The following is a 20919-nucleotide window of genomic DNA, read 5'->3' on the forward strand; positions in this document are numbered from 1 at the left end:
AGATCAAGCCCCATGTCGGGCTCCGAATCAGCATGGAGTCTGCTTGGGATTCTTTCCCCCTTCCCTTTCCCTCTGCTCCTCCCCCTGCCCGTGCATCACTCTCTCTCTCTCCCTCTCTCTCTCTCAAATAAGTAAATAAAATCTTAGAAAATAAAATAATAATAATAATAAAAGTGTTTTTATTTCAGTGAAATTTTCTTACTCCTCCTCTTTTTTCCTCTTCCTTTTCCTCCTCATTTTCCTCTATTACCATTAGTATTACAATTTTTAATTTATTATTTCCAGGTTTTTCCAATTCATAATCTTAACAGTATTACTATAATTTGGGGGGAACTGATTTATTTAATGATCATTGAATCAGTAATGAGGATCAGAACCACAGTATACATTCAGAGTTACATAAAATCATTTTGTACACATTGTGATAAAAGTACTTGAGACTATCAAAATTGTTTGCTGCACATAAGGAGTTACTGCCTGTTTTCTATTTTACCAGATTCTATTAACATTTAATGATATACTTTAGTCTTTGAACAAATTCCTGCTTTGGCATCTTTTACAATTTGGATTTGTTCTCCCAAAGCTGTTGGAGTTGGAAAAGTATTTCAAGATTGGTATGGCTAAGTGGAAGAGCTGCCTTGTTATACCATATGTCACCTAACTAATACAGTGTTAAGTTATTGTTAACTTAATCATCAGATAATGTTTTTCTCATTCATGGCTTTAATTAATCAATTGTTTTAGCTTTCCATCTCCTTTACTGAAATTAGATCAGATATAAAGATGTATTTATTTATTTGTGAGAGAGTGAGCACTCGCGAGAGAGTGTATGCATGCGGGGAGAGGGGCAGAGGAAGAGGCTGAGCCCAATGGCAGGGCTAGATCTCACTACCCTGAGCCATGATCTGAGCTGAAACCAAGCATTGGATGCCCAACTGACTAAGCCACCCAGGCACCCCAAATTAGATCAGATTTAAATAGTTTGACGATCACTGTACTTGTCTATGTGATAAACCTTTGTCTTGCAACATTTCCTGGCACATAAATTCCTGTTTCATCAATGTTCACTAGTATTCAATACTGTATAATTGTAGTGCATTGTTATAAAACTCAGTGAATTCCCCCAAGTTATCTAACAGTGTTCCAACAATTAAATCTCCTTTATTAACATATAACTCATGTGATGCTTTAAAAGTGTCTTGCACTTGATACTGTTTTGAGTATACTTGTGAGGGGCATCACTGTGGTCATCTCAGTGTTTGATGATCATCACATTTTAGAAATACCATGTTGGTGGCACTGGGAAGGGTTGATTGGAGCGACCAGAGGCAGGGAGGCCTTAGGGGACAGCGCAAAGGAGATAAGTTGTGACTGAGGCAAGAACAAAGGTGGTAGCAATGGGAACTGATGGGACAAATTTAGGAACCGGGATTCAACCTTTACATCTAAGCGCCTTTATATCCTAGCGCCATGCCTGCATATTGTTGGTGTTTAATAATCTTTTTTTTTAAGTAACTGAAAGGAATCAACAAGAATTAATGATGAGCTGTTGAAGTTGGGGGGGGTAGTCCCCTTGGTCTCTGGCTTGAGTGGCCTTTCAATGGTAGTGCTGTTCAGTGCCGTAAGTAGGGCAGTGATGTGGCCTCTCAGAACACTGTCTACCGTGGATATGCCAGCCCTCCGACTTGGGAGCAGGGACTGCCTAGAAATGAGTAGGGAAGGAAAAGCACAAACTTCCTCTTCGTCACTCTTGGGTGTGGGATCGGCATAAGATGATAGTGTGAAACAGACAAGACTTTCTCCTCTCATCTTTCCCTGCTGCTTCTTTTCTAGTATCTTCCTCTCTGAGCCCTCAGGTTCTCCCGTCTCTGCCACCACCTTCTCAACCAATGAATGGTTGGAGGAGGGGAGGTCATCAGGAATAATGCTTTCACTGTCAGTATCCCAGGCTCCGCAATTACCCAGCTCCTCTCCCGGCTTCAGAAATCTTTCCTCAACTCTGTTCGCCAGCAGAGCGCAGGAAACCAGTCTCATTAAATGCATTCATACTCCTGTGTAAATGACTGATGGGTCTCTTTACTTGCCCTCTAGCTAATCATTTGAGTCTCCAAAGGAGGCTGCTCCTTTTCCTACTCCACCAAAGTGAAAGCTCCCCGCCATTCTAGTGGAGGGAGGGAGGTGGAGGAGGGAGTTTTTCAGTCGCCATTCAGCAAAGCCGGGCCCTGCCCTGGAGTCCTGCTCTGGGGCCAGCTCTCCCCCACAGGTCCCACCTTCATAGGATTTTTGCTTCGTGCGGGTCCGAGCTCCCCTGTTTCCTAGAACAGCAGGAGTGGCATGCCGCTCTGGTCTCGGCGGGAGGTGTGGCTGCCCTGGGGTGGCCTGACCGCAGTGGGACTCAGTGTGATGTTTCCTCACTGTTTGGGGTTGAGAGGGTCACACACCAATAGAAGGGCTGTCCCTGCCATGTGTACATGTGTAGTTAATGCCTCCCCTTCTTTCATGGTTCCAGAATGTCCAGTGTGGACCTGGCACCGTGCGGGCGACTTCACATACACCAGCCCATCTTTGTCCTTGCAACAGTCTATGAGAGGCATCCTTACCTATCCCCATTTTATAGATGGGGAAGTTCAGACTCTACAAAGAGAACGTCATTTACTCAAGGCCTTGTCGCTGGGAACGGAAGGGCTCAGATTCAGGCCCAAGGCTGTCCACTTCCAGAAGCCGTACCCTTCCTGCTGTCACATGGCCTCTGCCACAGCAATTTAGACAGAGGCAGCTTTCGGATGGGGAGACTGAGAACCCAGGAAGTATGTTGAGGCTTTTATTAAAATATCAACAACATAGTCAATTCACTGAACAGTCATAAATGGATAAGCGAAACAATCCATCTCAGGGAAGAAGAGGAAGAGCTCTGTAATTCCTAGAAGGAATGTTTTTTTGAGGTCTCCATTGCCTCCTATTTAAGGTCCAGGCTCCTTCACTTCGAAGTGATTATGGAAATTTTTGGAAGATCTAAATGGATGAAAAAGTAGGGAGGGAGAAAGAGAAAGAAGTTACTAACTCCCATCAATATAGACTGTTTGCTCTTCTTCTTGCGATCTCTATAATCATCTAAAACAAAATGAACAGCACGTAGCATTCCGTAACTTGCTTTTCTCATGATAGGAAGCTGTGAATGTCTTTCCAGAAGATACATAGTTTTGAGTTTTAGGTAGTCCTATCTGTCGATTGTATGATTTCTGCCATTTCTTTAGTGGTTATAAGGTCTTTACCATCGTAAGTAAATAGTTAACTATCATATCTTTATGGTGCCACGGTTCATACTTAACTCTGTGACCCATCAGAAATGTGTTGTACTGTGATGTATGAAGCAAGCTCTAACTTGCTTTTTGCCCCTTGGTAGCCAGTTTCCTCCATTCCAGTTGTTGAATGGAATTGTTTAATTCCATTAGTATGGGATGCTTTCTTTATTCCATAAACTGTCACATTCTTATAGATGCCAAGGCCTATATGGTCTGTTCTCTGATCTTTCTCTTTACTCTGAGACTAGCACCACACATACTCTTTTTTTTTTTTTAAGATTTATTTATTTATTTGAGAGAGAGAGAAAGAGCACACGGTTTGGGGGGAGGAGCAGAGGGAGAGAAAGAATCTTAAGTGGGCTCCACGCCTAGTGCAGAGCCCACCATGGGGCTCGATCTCATGACCCTGAGATCGTGACCTGAGCCGAAACCAAGTTGGACGCTTAACCAACTGAGCCACCCAGGCGCCCCACACATACTCTTTTTAAAATGGTAGTTCTATCTTATGTTATCTGGCAGAGAAAATTCCCCTTCTTAACACTGATTTCCCCAAAATTTCTTAACTATTCCATCCTATTTTTTCCATCCTGTGAAATTTAGAATCAGTTGGTGAAGTTTCAAAATCTCATCTGTAATTTGATTGAAATTGCCTTAAATCTTTATATTAACTTGAGAAGAATTGATATTCATAATATTTAGCCTCTCCAATTGGGACCTTGGTACATTTTTCTGTTTTTTAGACTTTCTCTCTCAATGGAGTTTTGTCTTTTTTCCATATGTATATTTTTTGCTAGAATTATGTCAGAGGTTTTTTTTTTTTTTTTAAGCATTTGAAAATTGCTGTTTGTGAATGAGAGCATGGAAATTTTTTTCCATATTTCTCTTCGTTTGAATTGCTGGGATAGAATTAAGCAATTTTCTACTCTTAATTCTGGTGTATTCCAGCCACCTTCTGGAGCAACTTCTTATTAATTCAATGCTAGTTTAGCTCATTCTTTTGAGTAGTCCAGGAGCAAATAACTGTCATTTTGCTTTAGAGCTATTCTTCTCTGTGTCTGTGTTAAGTTCGGGCTTTTGTCATGGAGCTCCTTGTGGGCATGTTCCCACTTCACCTTGCCTCCCACAAAGTGCCAAGCCCTCAGTTGGTTCTCAGTGAGTGTTCCTTGAGTGAGAGTGAAGGAATCCTAGGCCAAGGAACTCGGTCCTGGTCTCAGGTGGCAGCCCCTCGATGGGTCACTCCAGTTTATGGTCTGCTCCTCAGTTTTATCAGAAGGCTGGGGCTCTGATGCCGGCCATTGTCTGCTTCCAGCCAGTCGGGGAGCAGTGGCCACTTTCCCTAGGGAGACCCCATTTAGGGCCGAAAGGGCTTAGGAATAGGGCCCAGCAGAGACTGTGGTCAACCCAAAAGGTCTTGCTCTCCCGCCAGCCAGACTACCCTAGCGTACCCCTCCCAGGCTTGGAACACTCTTTCTAAGGAAGGGAGACTAACTTCAGACTCAGCCCCTCCCATGGGTCCAAAGCAGGGAAAGTGACAGGAGGTTTTATTTGGTTCTCCCTTTATTTCTACATGCTATATAGTTCCCCACATTTATTAGTATTCTGTTCTTTCATTTTAAAAATAGGTAATACATTCACAAGCTTCAAACATGAAAGCAATTAAAAGATTTCATTAAAACAAAAGAATATTTTAATGTAATCTCTACCCCCGATATGGGGCTCAAACTCACAATCCTGAGATCAAGAGTCACACGCTCAACTGACCGAGCCAGCCAGGCACCCCAAACGTGAAAGCAGTTTAAAAGGCTTACAGTGAAATGTCTCACTCCACCTCTGCCCTGCCCCATCCATACTACTTTTATTAACTTGTATGTCCTTCTAAGATGTTTTTATCCAAATACAACCAAATGTGAGTATATATATATATATTTTAAAGATTTTATTTATTTATTTGACAGAGAGAGAGACAGCGAGAGCAGGAACACAGCAGGGGGAGTGGGAGAGGGAGAAGCAGGCTTCCCGCCGAGCAGGGAGCCCGATGCAGGACTCAATCCCAGGACCCTGGGATCACGACCTGAGCCGAAGGCAGACGCTTAACGACTGAGCCACCCAGGCGCCCCAAATGTGAATATATTTTTACTGTTGTTCATTCTTACACAATAGGTGGCGTCCTATTGATTTTATTTATTTATTTTTAAAAGATTATTTATTTATTTATTTGAGAGAGAGCATGAACAGGGGGAGGGGCAGAGAGAGAGGGAGAAGCAGGCTTCCCGCTGAGCAGGGAGCCCAATTCGGGGCTTGATCCCAGGACCCTGAGATCATGACCTGAGCCAAAGGCAGACTTAACCAAATGAGCCACCCAGGCACCCCAATTTTTTTTATTTAAAATATACACTATAATAATACAAATATTGAACACTCATTATATGCTAGTCACTAGTCTAACCTTTTATATATATTAACTCATTTAATCTTTTTATGCTCCTATTATTATCCTCATTTTGCCATGGAGATTTTTCCATTTAAAGAGCTTCCTCGATTTCTTACAGCTGCATAGCATTCCACTGTATGGAGTACATCCTAATTTATGAAACTCACTGCCTAGCCTTGTTTCTGTTCTTTGCTCTTACATGCTGTGTTGCATTGTCCAGATGTTATTTTGTAAGTTAGAGATAGACCTACAGAATAGCTACGTAGAAGAGGGATTGCTGGGTCAGAGGATAAATGCATTTGTGATTTTGATGGCTGTTGCCAAGCTGCCCTCTGCAGAGTTATTGGTTCTTTTCATATTATGTAGGACTTCTCTCATTTGATCCTCTATAGCACTCCCATATGAGTTGGGGATTATCCCTGTTATACAGATAAGAAAACTGAGGTGCAAAGAGGTTAAGTGACTTGCCAAGGGCACAGAGCCAAGGTCAGATCCACGTTTTCCCAGCTCTTTTCTCTGCTTCAGCTGACACTTACCTCAGTCCCCAGCCCCGCCTCGTGGTGATGGGTCTCTGTCACTTACATCAGATTTCCCCAGGCTGGAGGAGCTGAATGCTCTTGACCCAGTGGCAGCCCCCATGCTTCCCTCACACTCTAGACTCTCCAGGAAACCTCTCCTGGCCTGGAATAAGTCTCCTGTGTTTGATCAAGAGGTTCAAGTTCTGAGGGCCTTGCCTTCTTGGTTGATTTGGGGAGGCTGAGAGCTGGCAAAGCTGAGGACTGGTGCCTGATGCCACAGTTTTGGAGTCAGGTTGCCTGGCAGGGTCTCCACTGGCTGTTCCAGGACAAGCTGATCTCAGTAACTGAGGCCAAAGGGGCTCCAGCTAAGATCCTTTCTCCTGGCCTCAGGTGGGCTGACTATCGCTGCCAATGAGAATAAATCACAGCAAACTTTCTGGGGAAGTGACTAACAGTATTTTCCTGGGAGCGTTTGAAGAGGGGGCATTGCAGTGTTTCAGACCAGGGACTTGAGCCAGACTGCCTGGAGTTTTCTGTTAGTTTCCTATTGCAGCTGTAACGAATTACCACAAATGTAGGAGCTTAACCCTTTACAAATGTATTACATACCTCTGGAGGTCAGAAGTCTGCAATGGGTCTCACAGAGATAAAATCGAGGTATCAGTAGGGCCACGTTCCTTCTGGAGGCTCTTGGGGAGAATCTGTTTTCTTGCCTTTTCCAGCTTCTAGACACTGCTTGCACTCCTTGGCTCATGGCCCCCTTCCATCTTCAAAGCCAGCAGGATAGCATCACAGGACCTCTGCTTCCATGATCACATCTTCCTGCTCACACCTGCCTGCCTCCCCTTCTTTCCTTATAAGGACCCCACCCAGATAATCCAGGATAATCTTCCCATCCCAGATCCTTAACTTAATCACATGTACTAAGTCCTTATCATCATATAACGTAACATACTCAGGTTCTGGGAATTAGTACATTATTCTGCCTACTATAGTTTGCCTCTGGACTCTATCACTTACTAATTGTGTGACCTTGGACAAGTTACTGTACCTCTTGTTTAGTGTCCTCATCCTTAAAATGGGGATATTTTTTTTTTTTTTAAAGATTTTATTTATTTATTTGACAGACAGAGAGAGCGAGAGCAGGAACACAAGCAGGGGGAGTGGGAGAGGGAGAAGCAGGCTTCCTGCCGAGAAGGGAGCCCGATGTGGGACTCGATCCCAGGACCCTGGGATCATGACCTGAGCCGAAGGCAGACGCTTAACGACTGAGCCACCCAGGCGCCCCTTAAAATGGGGATATAATAATTCCTACTTTGTTGGAGCGTTAGGAGGATTAAAAGGGTTGATATTTCTCAAATGCTTATAATAGTGTCTGACACATAGAAAATGCTATGGAAGTGTCTGCTAGCTAAAATATATTAAATAAATAAAAATATGCATACTCTTTGATTTAACATTCCTATTATTTGTAACCTATTTCATAGAAACAAAAGCATCCATGTGTTAGGCCACATAAAGCATTGTCCATATTGGCAAAAAGAAAAAAAAAATGTACAAATAGGAAATCACTGGATGCCTAGATGGCTCAGTCGATTAAGTGTCTGCCTTGGCCTCAGGTCATGATTCCCCGGAGTCCTGGGATCGGGCTCCACATCGGCCTCCCTGCTCAGTGGGGAGTCTCCTTCTCCCTCTGCCTCTCACCCTGCTCGTGCTCGCTCACTCTCCCTCAAATAAATAAATAAAATCTTTAAAAATAAAAAAACAGGAAATCACTGGAATGTCCATTAACAGGAGCATGACTGGATCCGTTGTGGTACATATGAAATTCAAAGGAGCTATTAAAGAGAATACATTAGATCTATACTTATTGGACCTCCAGGAATGTCCTGAACAAAAGTTAAATTAGAGGAGGAAGTTACGAAGTCATTACTCATGATCTCATTCATAGCATGATCTTGTTTTGTTTTGTTTTGTTTTGAAGAAAAAACATCAACCCATCAAAATTGTTGTAGATACTTGAGCCAATTATTTAATGCGCTCAGCTGGGTTTCTTCGTCTGTGAAAAGAAGATAACAATAATTCTCCCCACGGAAACTCTAGGGAGCATTACGTGGGATAAAATGTATCAAGTCCTTACAATCCTGCAAGCAGCTGCATAGTCCGGCTATTTGTGTAAAGTGGTTTGAGCAGACAGAGTTGTGGAAGGACGCACCCAGATGCTCCTCTGGTTTCCTCGGAGGAAGGGAAAAGAAATGCAGAAGTGGTGTGAAGAGATGATTAACTTTTTGTGTATCCATATATTGTTTCACAGAGAGGCTAGCTGTTGTTACTTTAGTAACTTTTTTTATGTGCTAATGTTTTATTGGTAGTTTGGAGACTAGCACCATAACCACAGACTTGAGGGGCGACTGAGTGGCTCAGTCGGTTAAGTCTGCTTTCAGCTCAGGTCATAATCCCAGAGTCCTGGGATGGAGCCCCCCCCCCCATGGGGCTCCCTGCTCAGCGAGGAGACTTGTTTCTCCCTCTGCCGGTCCCCCTGCTTGTGCTCACTCTCTCTCAAATAAATAAATAAAATCTTAAACACACACAAACCACAAACTGAATTGGGAAGAGCACGAACCTAGAAACACACCATGATTCAAAGTTTTGTAATTTTTGAAGAGGAGTTTAATGAACGAAAGTTTAAAGCGGGGGTGGGGGGAGTGGTGAGGGGGGAGCAGGAGAGCCCTAAACCAGGCCGGCCTTGTGTATCCACAGCATCTACTGCCGAGGCTGCTCCAAACCACTGTGCTGCTCGTGTGCGCTTCTGGATGTCGGCCACAGCGAGCTCAAGTGCGACATCAGCACCGAAATCCAGCAGCGGCAGGAGGAGCTGGACGCCATGGCGCAGGCGCTGCAGGAGCAGGACCGCGCCTTCGGGGCGGTGCAGGCGCACATGCGCTCAGCGGTCAGCCAGCTGGGCCGCGTGCGCGCAGACACCGAGGAGCTGATCCACACGCGCGTGCGCCAGCTGGTGGCGCACGTGCTGGCCCAGGAGCAAGTGCTGCTCGAGGGGGTGAACGCGCAGTACCAGCGCAGCTATGAAGAGATCGCCGGCCAGCTGGGCCACCTGGAAGCTGTGCTGCAGCGCATCCGCCTGGGAGGTTCGCTGGTGCAGAGGATGAAGCGCTACGCCTCTGACCAGGAGGTGCTGGACCTGCACGGCTTCCTGCGTGAGGCGCTCAGCCGCCTGCGCCAGGAGGAGCCCCAGAACCTGCAAACCACCGTGCGCACCGACAGCTTCGACGAGTTCAAAGTGCGCCTGCAGGAACTGGTCTCCTGCATCACTCAGGGGGCAGGTAGGCACCCGAGCCACCCTCGTGACCAACCCCTTTACCATTTAAGGGCTTGTGCTTTGCTCTTGCACAAGCAAGACGGGCAGAAAAAGGTCATTCACATGTGACAGGAAAGGAAACTGGGTTTTTTTAAATTAAGTCTAGGGTTTGCTCACATTGTAGATTCTAGAGTGCAGGTTATGAGGAGGAGAGTAGGCCCTGAGGTGGGTCTGCAGCCTCCCAGAGGGGTCATGTTGTACTAATTTGCACGACCCTTTGGATTAGCTGTGATCTTGTGACCCTTGGAGAAGTTAAGAAAATACAAAGCAGAGAGCCAGACCCAGTATCATTTTAGCCTCAGAGGGTAACCACTCCAGGAAGTTCGCTTAAGCCCTGTGTCTAGCAACAGAGAATTCAGCTGAACCTGAGGTTAGAGCAGAAGGGGGCTGAGGAAACCCCCTGGGGTGGTTGGATGGTTACCCAAAACCACACTCTGGCTCAATGGAGGAGATACTTTGCCTCCAGCATGGCCTGTCATCTGGACCAGCTGCCCACCTTTGTAGGCTCTGCTGGTATTGGGCACTTGGGAAGTAGACAGCAGACTAGTTCCTGACCTCCAGAGTTGTCCAGTCCGACCAGGACACAGATGGGAGCACATCACATAGCTGGAGAACCAGATAGCACTCGGCTCTGCAGTCCAAATGCAGGAGTCGTAGCAGCTCTGTGTGAGCTGGTGACGTCAGGGGGGGGGCTTTCAAGAGACACTGGGGGGAGGGGTGCCCAAAAGGGCCTCCAGGGTGAAGAAGCTTTAAAAGCTCTTTGACAAGGGTGCCTGGGTGGCTCAGTAGTTAAGCGTCTGCCATCAGCTCAGGTCATGATCCCATGGTCCTGGGATCGAGCCCCACATCCAGCTCCCTGCTCAGCAGGAAGCCTGCTTCTCTCTCTCCCACTCCCCCTGCTTGTGTTCCTGCTCTCGCTATTTCTCTCTGTCAAATAAATAAAAATTTTTAAAAATCTAAAAATAAAATAAAAGCTCTTTGACAAAACCTCTAGGCTGAAATCTGAGCTCGAGATAGATAAACTAGTGTGAGGATGCCCTTACCGAGAAAGGGATGGGTGGCAACAGAATCTGAAGGTATCTGGGCAAGGGCCAGTGATGGGGGCTCTTCACTCACTCCTGCCCTCGGAGCTGAGAGACATGAGCTCGTAAAAGTATAATCCTGGAGTGGATATGGATTTGTGCCTTCTCCACCTAGGCAGTGAATGTTACTCCGTATACAGGAAATGACCCCACAGAGTTTAAACAGCTTGTCTTCAGTATCGTAACTGGGCAGTGGCAGGGCAAGGAGCTCTTTTATTCTGAAGCATGAGAGATTTAGGTTAGATGTAATAGAAATCAGGTTGTGGGTCATAAGAGTATCTGAAGCTCTCACTATATGCAGAGAAGTCAGCGAGCAACGACAACCTTAGGATTGGTTGCACTTTGCCTTGGTGGTGGCCAGGAGATGGACAGAGGGTACCCCTGGGGTTTGCACTTTCCTCTCTGGCTGGGTTCATGCTCACTGCAGTCAGAGGTCTCTCCTTCCAAATGACAGCCCCTCCATGGAGCTACCCCGGTGTTGTGAGAGACCCTGAAGCCTGAGTCTCTAGGAAAAGCATCAGGGACATTTCCTCTGTCACTGTCCCATCCAAGATGCCTCTCACCAGGGATATCCCTGACCTGCCTGTGACCTTTTCTTTGTTCTCCAGATGCAGCTGTACCCAGGCGAACCAACCCAGAGGCTGCCAGCACTCCTAGGGATTGTTTTGACATTGACCCGGTGAGATGGGTTCAGGTGTGAAGGGGAGGCGGTAGGGTCCAGCAGGTCAGACAGGTTCCCCTGTGGTGGGAAGGAAACTGAGTCTCGTCCCTATGTCTGCAGGCAGTAGAGGAGGGAGAGTGCCTGAGAGGGATAGCGAGTGGCTGGACTGGAGCTTTTGGTGGGAGGGAGTAAAGGAAGGGCCGGCAAACTGGCTGGTTCTGGACTCCTAAATGCACTTGATGGGTTCAGGAAGGGATGGACAGGTGGTGAAAAAGGCAGTCACCAGTGGGTGGCCCTGACAGATGTGGTAGATGACCTCTCCCTTACCCTGTACCCTATCCCAGACATGTGAGCCTTTTCCTGGAATCACCATAGGGGCCTTCCCCTCCACTTCCCCACACGCGGTTCTTGGAGAGGAGAATGGGGCCAGGAGTCAGACCTCAGTCCCAGCAGCTTGGGTTTCATGGGTGTGATTTCAGGACCAGCATAGATGCAAGAACCATAGTTTCTCAGGATTGGGAGGTGTCCATACGCCCTCTAATGATGGCATTCCCTCTGCAGCACCCTTGACCTGTGGCTGTCCACACACACACCTCCACGAAGAGGAAGCTCACTCATTCTTGAGACAGCCACTCCTGTCTCTGGACTGCTCTGACTTAGATTGCTGGCCAGGGGGGAAATGCAGTGGCCCTGCTTTGGCTTGCCCTCTTGGGTGCTTGCATGCATGGTTCCTCTGCTTTGGGCTAAGCTTCCTGAGTTCCTTCTTGGACCAGGCGTTGTGGTCATCCAGGTTTGCATGGGCCTGCCTGTCAAGGATGTGGGCCCTGGACCCATCAACCCTCCATGGAAAGCAGGTCTTCTGGTGGTAGCAGGTCAGGCGGTGAGCCTTCCTAGCTTTGCCATACATGGCCTTTAGGAGAGAAAGATTGCAGTAGACAGAGGCAATCTGGACAGGCTTCCTGGAGGAGGCAGGATTTAGGCTCTGAGAGTTTTAGAGCTAGGAGAGAGCATGGAGTCTAACCCCCTCTTTTGCACGGGCTGAAGTTAAGGCCCAAAGAGAGGGTGACTTAACTCAGAGCCACATGACACGGCAAGCTAGGGGTAGGACTAGAAGCCAACTCCTACCTGCTTTGGGTACTGCATTCCCATATATATAGTTTGACAAGTAAAAAAGGAAAAGTAAAGTGAAAAGTAAAGTAAAAAGTAAAAAAACAAAAGTATTTTGTTTTTTGGATAAGTAATACGATCACATGGTCAGAAGTAAAAACATAGAAAGTGATAAGTATGTCAACTATACTCCCAGTTTTTAAAACGTCACTGATTTGTACACTTACAGTTTCTGCATTTTGCTGTATATAAATTGTACCTAAAAAAATTTTTTTCTGATCCCCAGGTGATGATGATTTGTAGCTCAGTTGAGAATCACTGTTTTGAGGTGAGGAGGACACTCACCTACCATCTCTCCCTACCGTATTCCTCGTTTGAGGTCTCCCATTAGTCAGCATCTCAGTGATTTCTTATACAATGTAAAAAAGGCTGTAATTGTGCATAGCCCGTATTGTCGCATAATACCCTCCGTGTGGCACCTTGCTGCCCTGATCCTGCACATACATTATCTGGATTTAACAAAAGAAAGAAAGAAAGGGATACATAATGTCTCACTCCCACCTGGTCCCTATCTTTCCACTTCTATGCCCATATGCCTATCTTTATTTATTTCTTACATATCCTTCCAGAATTTCTTTGTCATTACAAGCAAATATGATTACAGGTAATTGGTTTTTCCATTCTTTTTTTGTACAAAGGTAGCATAATACCATATATTCAGAGTATTGTGCCCAGGCTTTTTCACCCAAGGAGGTATTCTGGAATCCTCTGGAATTCTTACACTATCAGTAGGTAGGGAGCTTCCTGATGCCTTTTTGCATCTGCACAGTGGCCTGTTGAATGGATGTAGCATGCTTAATTTAGCCAATTCCCTGCCAATGCATATTTAGGTTGTTTTGGTATTACAATGCAAGGATGAATGATGTCCCCATAGAAATCCTCTGAATAATTGTGTAAAGTGCCCCCAGGGTCCACGGAGCTCGGAGCACTCGGCTGTCTTCCAGGTGCCAGTCGCTGGTTAATTAACAGCATTTTGCTGGGTCTTGGTCTTTACATGACCTCTCACCATCCTATCCGCTATTAAGTGGTTTGAACTTGGAGCATCAGAAGAACGTTCTTTTTTGCAAAGCCTCTTGCTTTCACTTTGGTAGTAGGCTGGAGGAGGGGACAGCTAGGCCAATGGAGCTGGGGGAGGGGAATAGGTTTCACACTGTGAGCCCAAGGGCCCAGTGGAGCAGCTGCAGTGAGGTTGGGAGGCAGGCATGGTTAGGTTGTCCCAGGAGAAAGTCCGGTCCATCAGCTATAGCTATGCCCAGAGAAAGGCTGCTCTTGGGTCCGTGCCCCTGCCTTAGGAGGCAGAAGCTGGGCTTCCGGCACCAACACTTGATCCCTCTTGAAATGGTTGGTTTACTTTCATTGCAGTCACGTGCCCACACAGAGGCGATAAGAAGAATAGCAGTAGGCTTGACTAGGACTGCCTAGCTTAGAGGCGTTTTCTTTTTGTTTCCTCTAAGCTCTTTTTGTAATGACGTTAAAATACTTTAATGAAAAAAATAAAACATTTTCAAGTTATAAAACAACTGGAAATCAGTCATCATGATTTTTTTGTCTTTAGAGACCCCTCCTGTGTGTCCCCTGCTTCATTAACCTGGGACTGAGGGTGTCATGGGTGGGACAGATGCAGAGAGAGGGACCCAAGCCCACCTGTGGGGAGTTCATAGCCCACGTGGAAAGAGGGTATTTCACCTACCAGTGATTTGTAGATCCAGACACAAAAGGACATTTTCAGCTTTTTAAAAAAATTTTTCAGGGGCACCTGGGTGGCTCAGATGGTTAAGTGTCTGCCTTCGGCTCAGGTCATGATCCCAGGGTCCTGGGATCAAGTCCCACGTTGGGCTCCCTGCGAGGCGGGGAACCTGCTTCTCCCTCTGCCTCTGCCTCTGCCTCTCTCTGTCTCTCTCTCCCTCTGACTCTCATGAATAAATAAAACATTAAAAAAAAAAAAAATTTCAGGGTGATAAAATACACATAACATAAAATTTACCTAGCAGTGGAATGGCTGGATCATATGGTAATTCTATTTTGAACGTTTTGAGAAGTCACTATGCAATTTCCCATAGTTGGCTACACCATTCTACGTTCCCACCAACAGTGGGCTCCAGTTTCTTTACATTCTCACCCACACTGTTTTCAATAATAGCCGTCCTAATGGGTGTGAGGTGATTTCAATTTTTGACCACTACCCACTGTAAAGAAATACTACTTTATATCTAGTCTACAGTATATACACATGCATGTGCATAACTGTAGCTGAAATGGAAGTTTTGCAGGATAAATTACACTTGTTACATGGGACGTACTCTGGTATTTTCTGTTCTGTACTATTCTGCGTAATATTAAAAAATGCTGGTCATGACCCACTGATTTGCTTTCATGATCCGCTAATGGGTCACAGACTACAGTTTGAAAACCAGTGGTGTAGAGCACTCAGCGGAGATTGTGTACTTTCCTAGAGGCCCAGGAGATCATCTGTTTCTCCCCCCTTCCCCCAGATACACTCTGCTCTGATCCAGAGAGACAACTCTCCTTACTTTCTGTAAAGATGTTGAAAAAAAAAAAACCCAGGAGGGAATTGGGGGGAAAGGAAGTCAGTCCATTATAGCAAATGATGTGGAAGCCCACATCCCACATCAAAGTACTCGATACTAAGAGCCCAGCCCCGGGGGGTTCCAGTCCCAGCACGGGGGGTGGGGTTGGGGGGGCTCATGGTCGTGCTGGGTTTCCCCTGCCTGCCCCTGCTCCAGTTGTGTGCGGTTTCCTTTCCTTCACTACACAGACCACTGCAGGCCCCTGCTCATGGTCATCTACTGGGCACACACAGAGTTGGAAGCAGGAACAGCAGACCAGGGTCCCTGGAGGCGAGCCCCAGAGTCTGGGCCTCCCCTCTCCGAGGGACAGCTCCCAGGTCACTTGTCACTTATTTTCAGCAAACTGTCCAGCAGATGCAGCACCATAGAGAAAGGTGGTGTGGAGGGGTGTAAGGGAGACCGTGACTAAAGAAAAGGGAACTTGCATTTCAGAAACACTAGATTCAAACCCTGGTCCAGGACCTTGGGAAATCAGTCACTTCACCTCTCATGCCTCTGACCCTTCTCTATAGATTGGCAATAATCACAGGATGGTCCCTATTTCTTTATAATTTTTTTTTATTGCGGTAAAATTCATAGGAGAAAATTCCCCATTTGAACCATCTTAGAGGGTACAGTTCAGTGACATTTAGTACGCTCACAATCTTGTACAGTCACCCCACCCACCTAGTTCCAAAATATTCCCATTATCCCGAAAGGAGACGTTGTGGCTGCCCCCCGTCTCCCCCACCCCCACCCCAGCATCCCGTCTGCTCTCTGTCCCTATGCAGTCAACTCTTGCGGATAGTTCATATAAACTGACCCATACAACTTGTCTTCTTTTGTGGCTGGCTTCTTTTCATTTCGTGTAGCGTGCAAGGTTCATCCAAGCTGCACCTGCAGAACTTCGTCCCTTTTTATGGCTGAGTAATGCTCCGCTGAATGGCTGTCCCACATTTTGTTTATCCGCTCAGTGGTTGATAGACATCTGGGTTGTTTCCACCTTTGGGCTGCCGTGAATATTCGCGTGCAGGTTTCCGTTTGAACATGTTTTCAGTCCTTCGGGCCTCTGCCTAGGAGTCTCATCGTTGGGTCAGATGGAAATTCTGTGTTTAACTTTTTGAGGAGCTGCCCCTCCCTCCTTCCTTTCGGGATGGGTGTAGGAAGCACTTCGCACTGTGCCCCACACAGCAGAGTCGTAAAAACAGTCTTTACCATCCGCGGCATCAGTGGTACTTACTAAGTGTCAGCTGCTCTTCCAAGCGCAGCAGAGTTCATCCGCCTATTCCCGCAAGACAGACGTTGCCTGTAGTCCCATTTTACGGAGGGGGACGGAGGCCTGAGGAGTTTTCAGTGATGGGTCCAAGGTGTGTAATTGCCGTTCTGACCCAAGTGGAGTTAAAGCCCAGGGGCAGAGTGCCGGTCACAGGGAAGCCCCTGGAAGGGTCTCCTCGCCATTCTAACTTTGCACCTGTACAAGAGTAGCTTCCTTCCGGAGCGAGCACTGTTCCTAGAGTTCTCGTTGAGCAAGCCTTAAGGCATGGTTGGTCCGCATGATCCCGGAAGTCCCCTTCTGGCCCTGTTAGGATGCCCAGGAAATGAAGTGACCCTGGATACCAGCACCTCAGGGTCAGGAGGAGGTGAAGCCACGGAGGGTGTGAGGAGGACTCCTGGTCCCCAGTGGGCCCTGGGGATTGGGCCGACCCCAGGCCTGGGTTCTCAGCCCTGGGCTCGCCACCTGCTCATTTCCGTCTCTCTTGTTTCTGGACTTCACAGCCAGAGGAGACGCAGAGGGCTCAGGCTCAGGCCCCGGGGCTGGCTGAGACCCAAACTATGACCTTGGTCCAGCCAGTGCCCGGGGTACACCCAGTGCCGGTTCACGCCTACTCCATCAAAGACTCCTCCTGCAGAGAGGTAAGGCTCTCCCCACCCCCACCTCCGTCCCTGGAAGCCCAGATCCCACTAGGCAGGAAGGGTGGGGGTGGGGTGAGAATCCAGGCCTTAATCAGCACCTACTGTGTTCTCTCCCTCGCTCCTGGCTGCCCTGCCAGGAACCTCCCCTGTAAGCACGAGCCACTCGAGGCAGGCAGAGGCCAGCAGAGGCCAGCAGAGGCGGTGGTCAGCAGACAGCCCGTGGGCGTGGTGGGCCAGGGGGCGTCCTCTGTGGAGAGCAAATGGGGAGGGCCCCAGGCCCCTGCCACCCAGGTCCGCGTCTCTGCCCACCCCCCCAGCACCCCTGAAGGCTGCTAACCTGGCCCTGTGACTCCCCACTGCATAGGAGGTCTGCAACACAGTCCTGCCCCAGAAGAGGAAGTCCTGCCAGACTGAGTGCCCCAGGAAGGCCATCAAGATGGAGTGTGAGGAGGAGAGGGAGACACGGTTGGCCCGGAGCTCCCCCGAACAGCCCAGGCCCAGCACCTCCAAGGCAGTCTCGCCACCCCACCTGGATGGGCCCTCCAGCCCTGAAAGCCCCATCTTGGGAGGCGAGGTCTTTCTGCCCAACAGCAACCACACAGCCGGCAATCCTGGGGAGGCAGGTAGGGAGGTGGGTAGGCAGCAGAGGCTACAGCCTGCGTGCTGTCCTCCAAGGGCTGGGTGGGACCCTTCTGCATCCTCAGCCCTCCTGGGGAGCCCAATGCCAGCAGCATCCCCTGTGTGTCCCGAGCTCTCAGCTGCCCCCAAATGGGGCAGGGAAAGCGCACGGTTTGCCTGGGGGGTGAGAATGGATACAGTTTACCAGGTGATTTGCTGGGATTCCAGTGTGAGGAGCATGAGGGGCTAAAGCCCATGGTTCTGTAGCTCCTTCCCCCTTAGGGTACCCAGCACTGTGCCCCTGCCCAAGGCGGGTCTCCCCAGGGAGTGTGTGTTGGTGGGTACCTAGCATGTGCCTAGAGAGACCTTGGGGAAAGTCCACACCTATCCCATCCCAGATTTGTCTGCAGAGGTCACCCGCATCAAGTACCCCATTTGTCCTCCGTATCTCTCACTGACACTGCCAGATAGGGAGTCCTTGGACAGGAGTTGCGGTCAACTAATAGAATTCTGGAATGGTCAAGACAGTTCTTCCAAGATCTGCTTCACCCAGAGGCCCCCTTTGTTTTCATTCTAGGTCCCAGACTGAGCCCTGATCCTGCTTGCACACTGAGCCCTGACCGACATTCCTTGCTCACAATGCTATTGGTAATCAAAAGATTTTGATTAACCAAGTAAAGTATCTTTTAATTCGAACACCTCAGCTCATGAGGCTGAGGATTGGAACAAACTAACGTGCTTCTTTAGGATCGCAAAAGGTTCCAAACCAGGGGCTGTTTGCCAAGCTGCCTGTGCAGGGAGCAGATTCTGAGTTCAGGGCTGCTAGCTGAGTTAAGGATCCACATACAGGGCGCAGTGGGCAGTGACGGAAAGCCCTTTTGAATAAATAAATAGATCCACACCGGCACACTCGGTGGATGTCCCCATCCCCCCCCCCCCCCTTGCAGGGCACACATGGCCCACCCCATCCATTCGCCCACAGGGATTCCCATGGAGCACACCTGGGCCTCACCCACTGGGCCACCCAGCAGGGCCTAATGCTGTCCCCTCTGCCCCGTTTCAGAGGAACGCATCGTGGTGATCAGCAGCTCGGAAGACTCAGATGCTGAAAACTCGGTGAGTGGTCCAGAAGTTCGGCCCTGGCCTCCTGCCTCCCCCCATTCCAGGTCCCAGGGGACACAACCACAGCAGGTGACCCTCAGACTCGCCCTGCGCCTGGGGAGTTTTCCAGCGAGGCAGTGAGTTGTGAGCTGTCCTGAGGACAGCCTCCAAATGCCACCTGCGGGCCTGGACCACCCCAGCCCTCCCTTCGTACCAGGGCAGGAGCCTTCAGTAACCATACGTGCTCTGAAATGCTGCTAGAGTGCTTCCTTCCAGAGCCCTGTCTCATTTCTGGACTAGCTAATGCCTTTGTCTGGAGCTTCCTTACACGTTCTCTAACCTCTAAGCCCTCAACGAGGAGGGTGGACAAGAGCCCGTACCCCGGTTACCCGCAACCAGTGAGGGTCAGTGCAGGGCCGCGAGGGCGTGGGCAGCACCGTGTGGGGCCCAAATAGGCAAGTTCTCATGCCCTAAGAAAGAACGTGAAAGCCGTCCCCCCCATGGAACAAGTACCTTTGTGGGTTGCGACCCTTCCGTCCCTGGAGGTTGGTTAATGGAGGATGGGGCAAAGGGGATCTGAACAGAGTGAAAGGTTGGACTGGGTGGCCCCTGAGGTCCCTTCCAGCCCTCAGTCTGAGGTTCTGTATTGGAAAGTGCGTGGAGCCCACGGAGACCGCTGCACCACACTCCTCGCCAGCCCACCCCCTGCCAAGAGCACGAGGAGCTTACCGCCTCTCCCGGGCCTCCCGTCTGCCCCCTGGCGCATGCCGCCCCCCGGCTTGGGCTTCCCACCATCGCGCCGAGCAAGCTGCAGTCCCTGAGGCCAAGTCTCCCAGCCAGCCTGCCAGTCACCAGGAGGATGCTGCCATCTGCTACCGCCGCGGGACCAGCTTCCTGCCACGGAGAGCACAAAGAACCGCCCATCTTCATCGTATCTTCCGCTTGCCCCTCAAAGTGTATTGTAAACCCTTGTGGACTTATCCTCCCCCCAAGGTCCAGGCCACCACCCCTGCCACCACGGGGCCTCCCGGCCATCCTGCCGGTGCCCAGGAGGGTCCCTGCCACCTCCAGAGGGCCATGGGCCAACGCCACTGCCGCCGGGGTCGAGGAGCAATGCGCTCCCTCGGCTGCTCCCTCCGGGGCTCCCCCAACGTAGCCCAGTGGCTCAACAACTTTTTTGCCCTTCCTCTCTCCTCTGTGGCTGCCCAGCTTGACACCTCTCTCAGCAGGGGGGATGGAGGGAGGCAGAGCGCCCCAGACTCTTAGGGCAGGTATCTCCCCCAGGGATTCTGACACGGGTCTCACTGGAGGTCTCTCCAGTTGTGTTCCCACTCCCTTGCCCTCCAGAGGCTCCCCGACCAGCCCGGCCCCCCTTAGACAGGCCTCTGAGAGCCCCGAGCACCTCCCTCCTCTACAGCTGCTGGCCACCGTCCTCCTGGAACCGTGTGGCCACTCACTCGGCCCCTGCTCCACCCCGCTGCTGGGCCTAGCCCGGCCCTTGCACCCAAGGCCCTGCACCCTGTAGGCATTCAGTGCATTGTGGTCAGGGAGCAGACCCAGGAAGGAATGGCTACATGGACTCAGCAGGGGGACGTCAGCCCTCTTCCCGGAAAGGGCATGACTAAGATTCAGGCCACCGCTCCTCACATCCCCGGGCCTCTTTGCTCAAAACTAGGAAGCATCTGTCACCCTTTGCACCTCCCACTGCCCCATCCCATCACCCCAAGGCTTTCCACTAGGCCTCTGCCAGGACCTAAGCCCACGAGGGCAGGGACTGTGTCGATCCCAGGACCTGGCAGATACGGCTGCTCAATAAATATTTGTTGAAAGATTGCCCTTGCAAACCCTTCTTCCATGACCATCACATTCCCTGCTGGACTTAGCTCTTCTCTTGCAGGTGGCTTCGTGTCCCCCCTGCACTGAAACGGTTCTCTGGTGGGGTTACCACGTCCCCTCTTCTCCCATGCCCTGTGGGAGGTGGGTCAAGGCCTTCTGTGCCTCCTGGACTGTGTCGGTCCCACCATCTGGTAAGGTCCCCTGTGCCTTGAGGTTCCAGGTCTTGAGGGGAACCCCACTTTCCCCAGATCATTTCACACCTCCTCCTCCCCCCCCCCCCCCCCCCACATAGGGAAGGCTCCAACCCTTGCCTCCCAGGGGGCCTCTCCTGAGCCAGGGCCAGCCT

The 20919-nt window shown here is 49.4% G+C and overlaps 1 protein-coding gene across 9 annotated transcripts in view; it reads left to right on the plus strand.

Moving 5' to 3' along the window:
• PML (promyelocytic leukemia) overlaps positions 1-20919 on the plus strand; it is a 39149-nt gene that overhangs the window by 10396 nt on the left and 7834 nt on the right. For 3 of the 9 annotated variants that reach the window (XM_032417363.1, XM_032417368.1, XM_032417367.1), the window contains exons 3-8: positions 9012-9592; positions 11318-11388; positions 12764-12805; positions 16881-17018; positions 17383-17641; positions 18700-18752. In XM_032417363.1, the coding sequence (XP_032273254.1) occupies positions 9012-9592; positions 11318-11388; positions 12764-12805; positions 16881-17018; positions 17383-17641; positions 18700-18752 (1144 nt within the window). Of the gene's footprint in view, positions 1-9011; positions 9593-11317; positions 11389-12763; positions 12806-16880; positions 17019-17382; positions 17650-18699; positions 18753-19391; positions 20789-20919 lie in introns of those variants that run through there. The other 6 variants (XM_032417371.1, XM_032417369.1, XM_032417365.1 and 3 more) reach the window with 5 other exon arrangements.

This window comes from Phoca vitulina, unplaced genomic scaffold (genome assembly GCF_004348235.1).
Source record: "Phoca vitulina isolate PV1807 unplaced genomic scaffold, GSC_HSeal_1.0 scaffold20, whole genome shotgun sequence".
Lineage (NCBI taxonomy): Eukaryota > Metazoa > Chordata > Mammalia > Carnivora > Phocidae > Phoca > Phoca vitulina.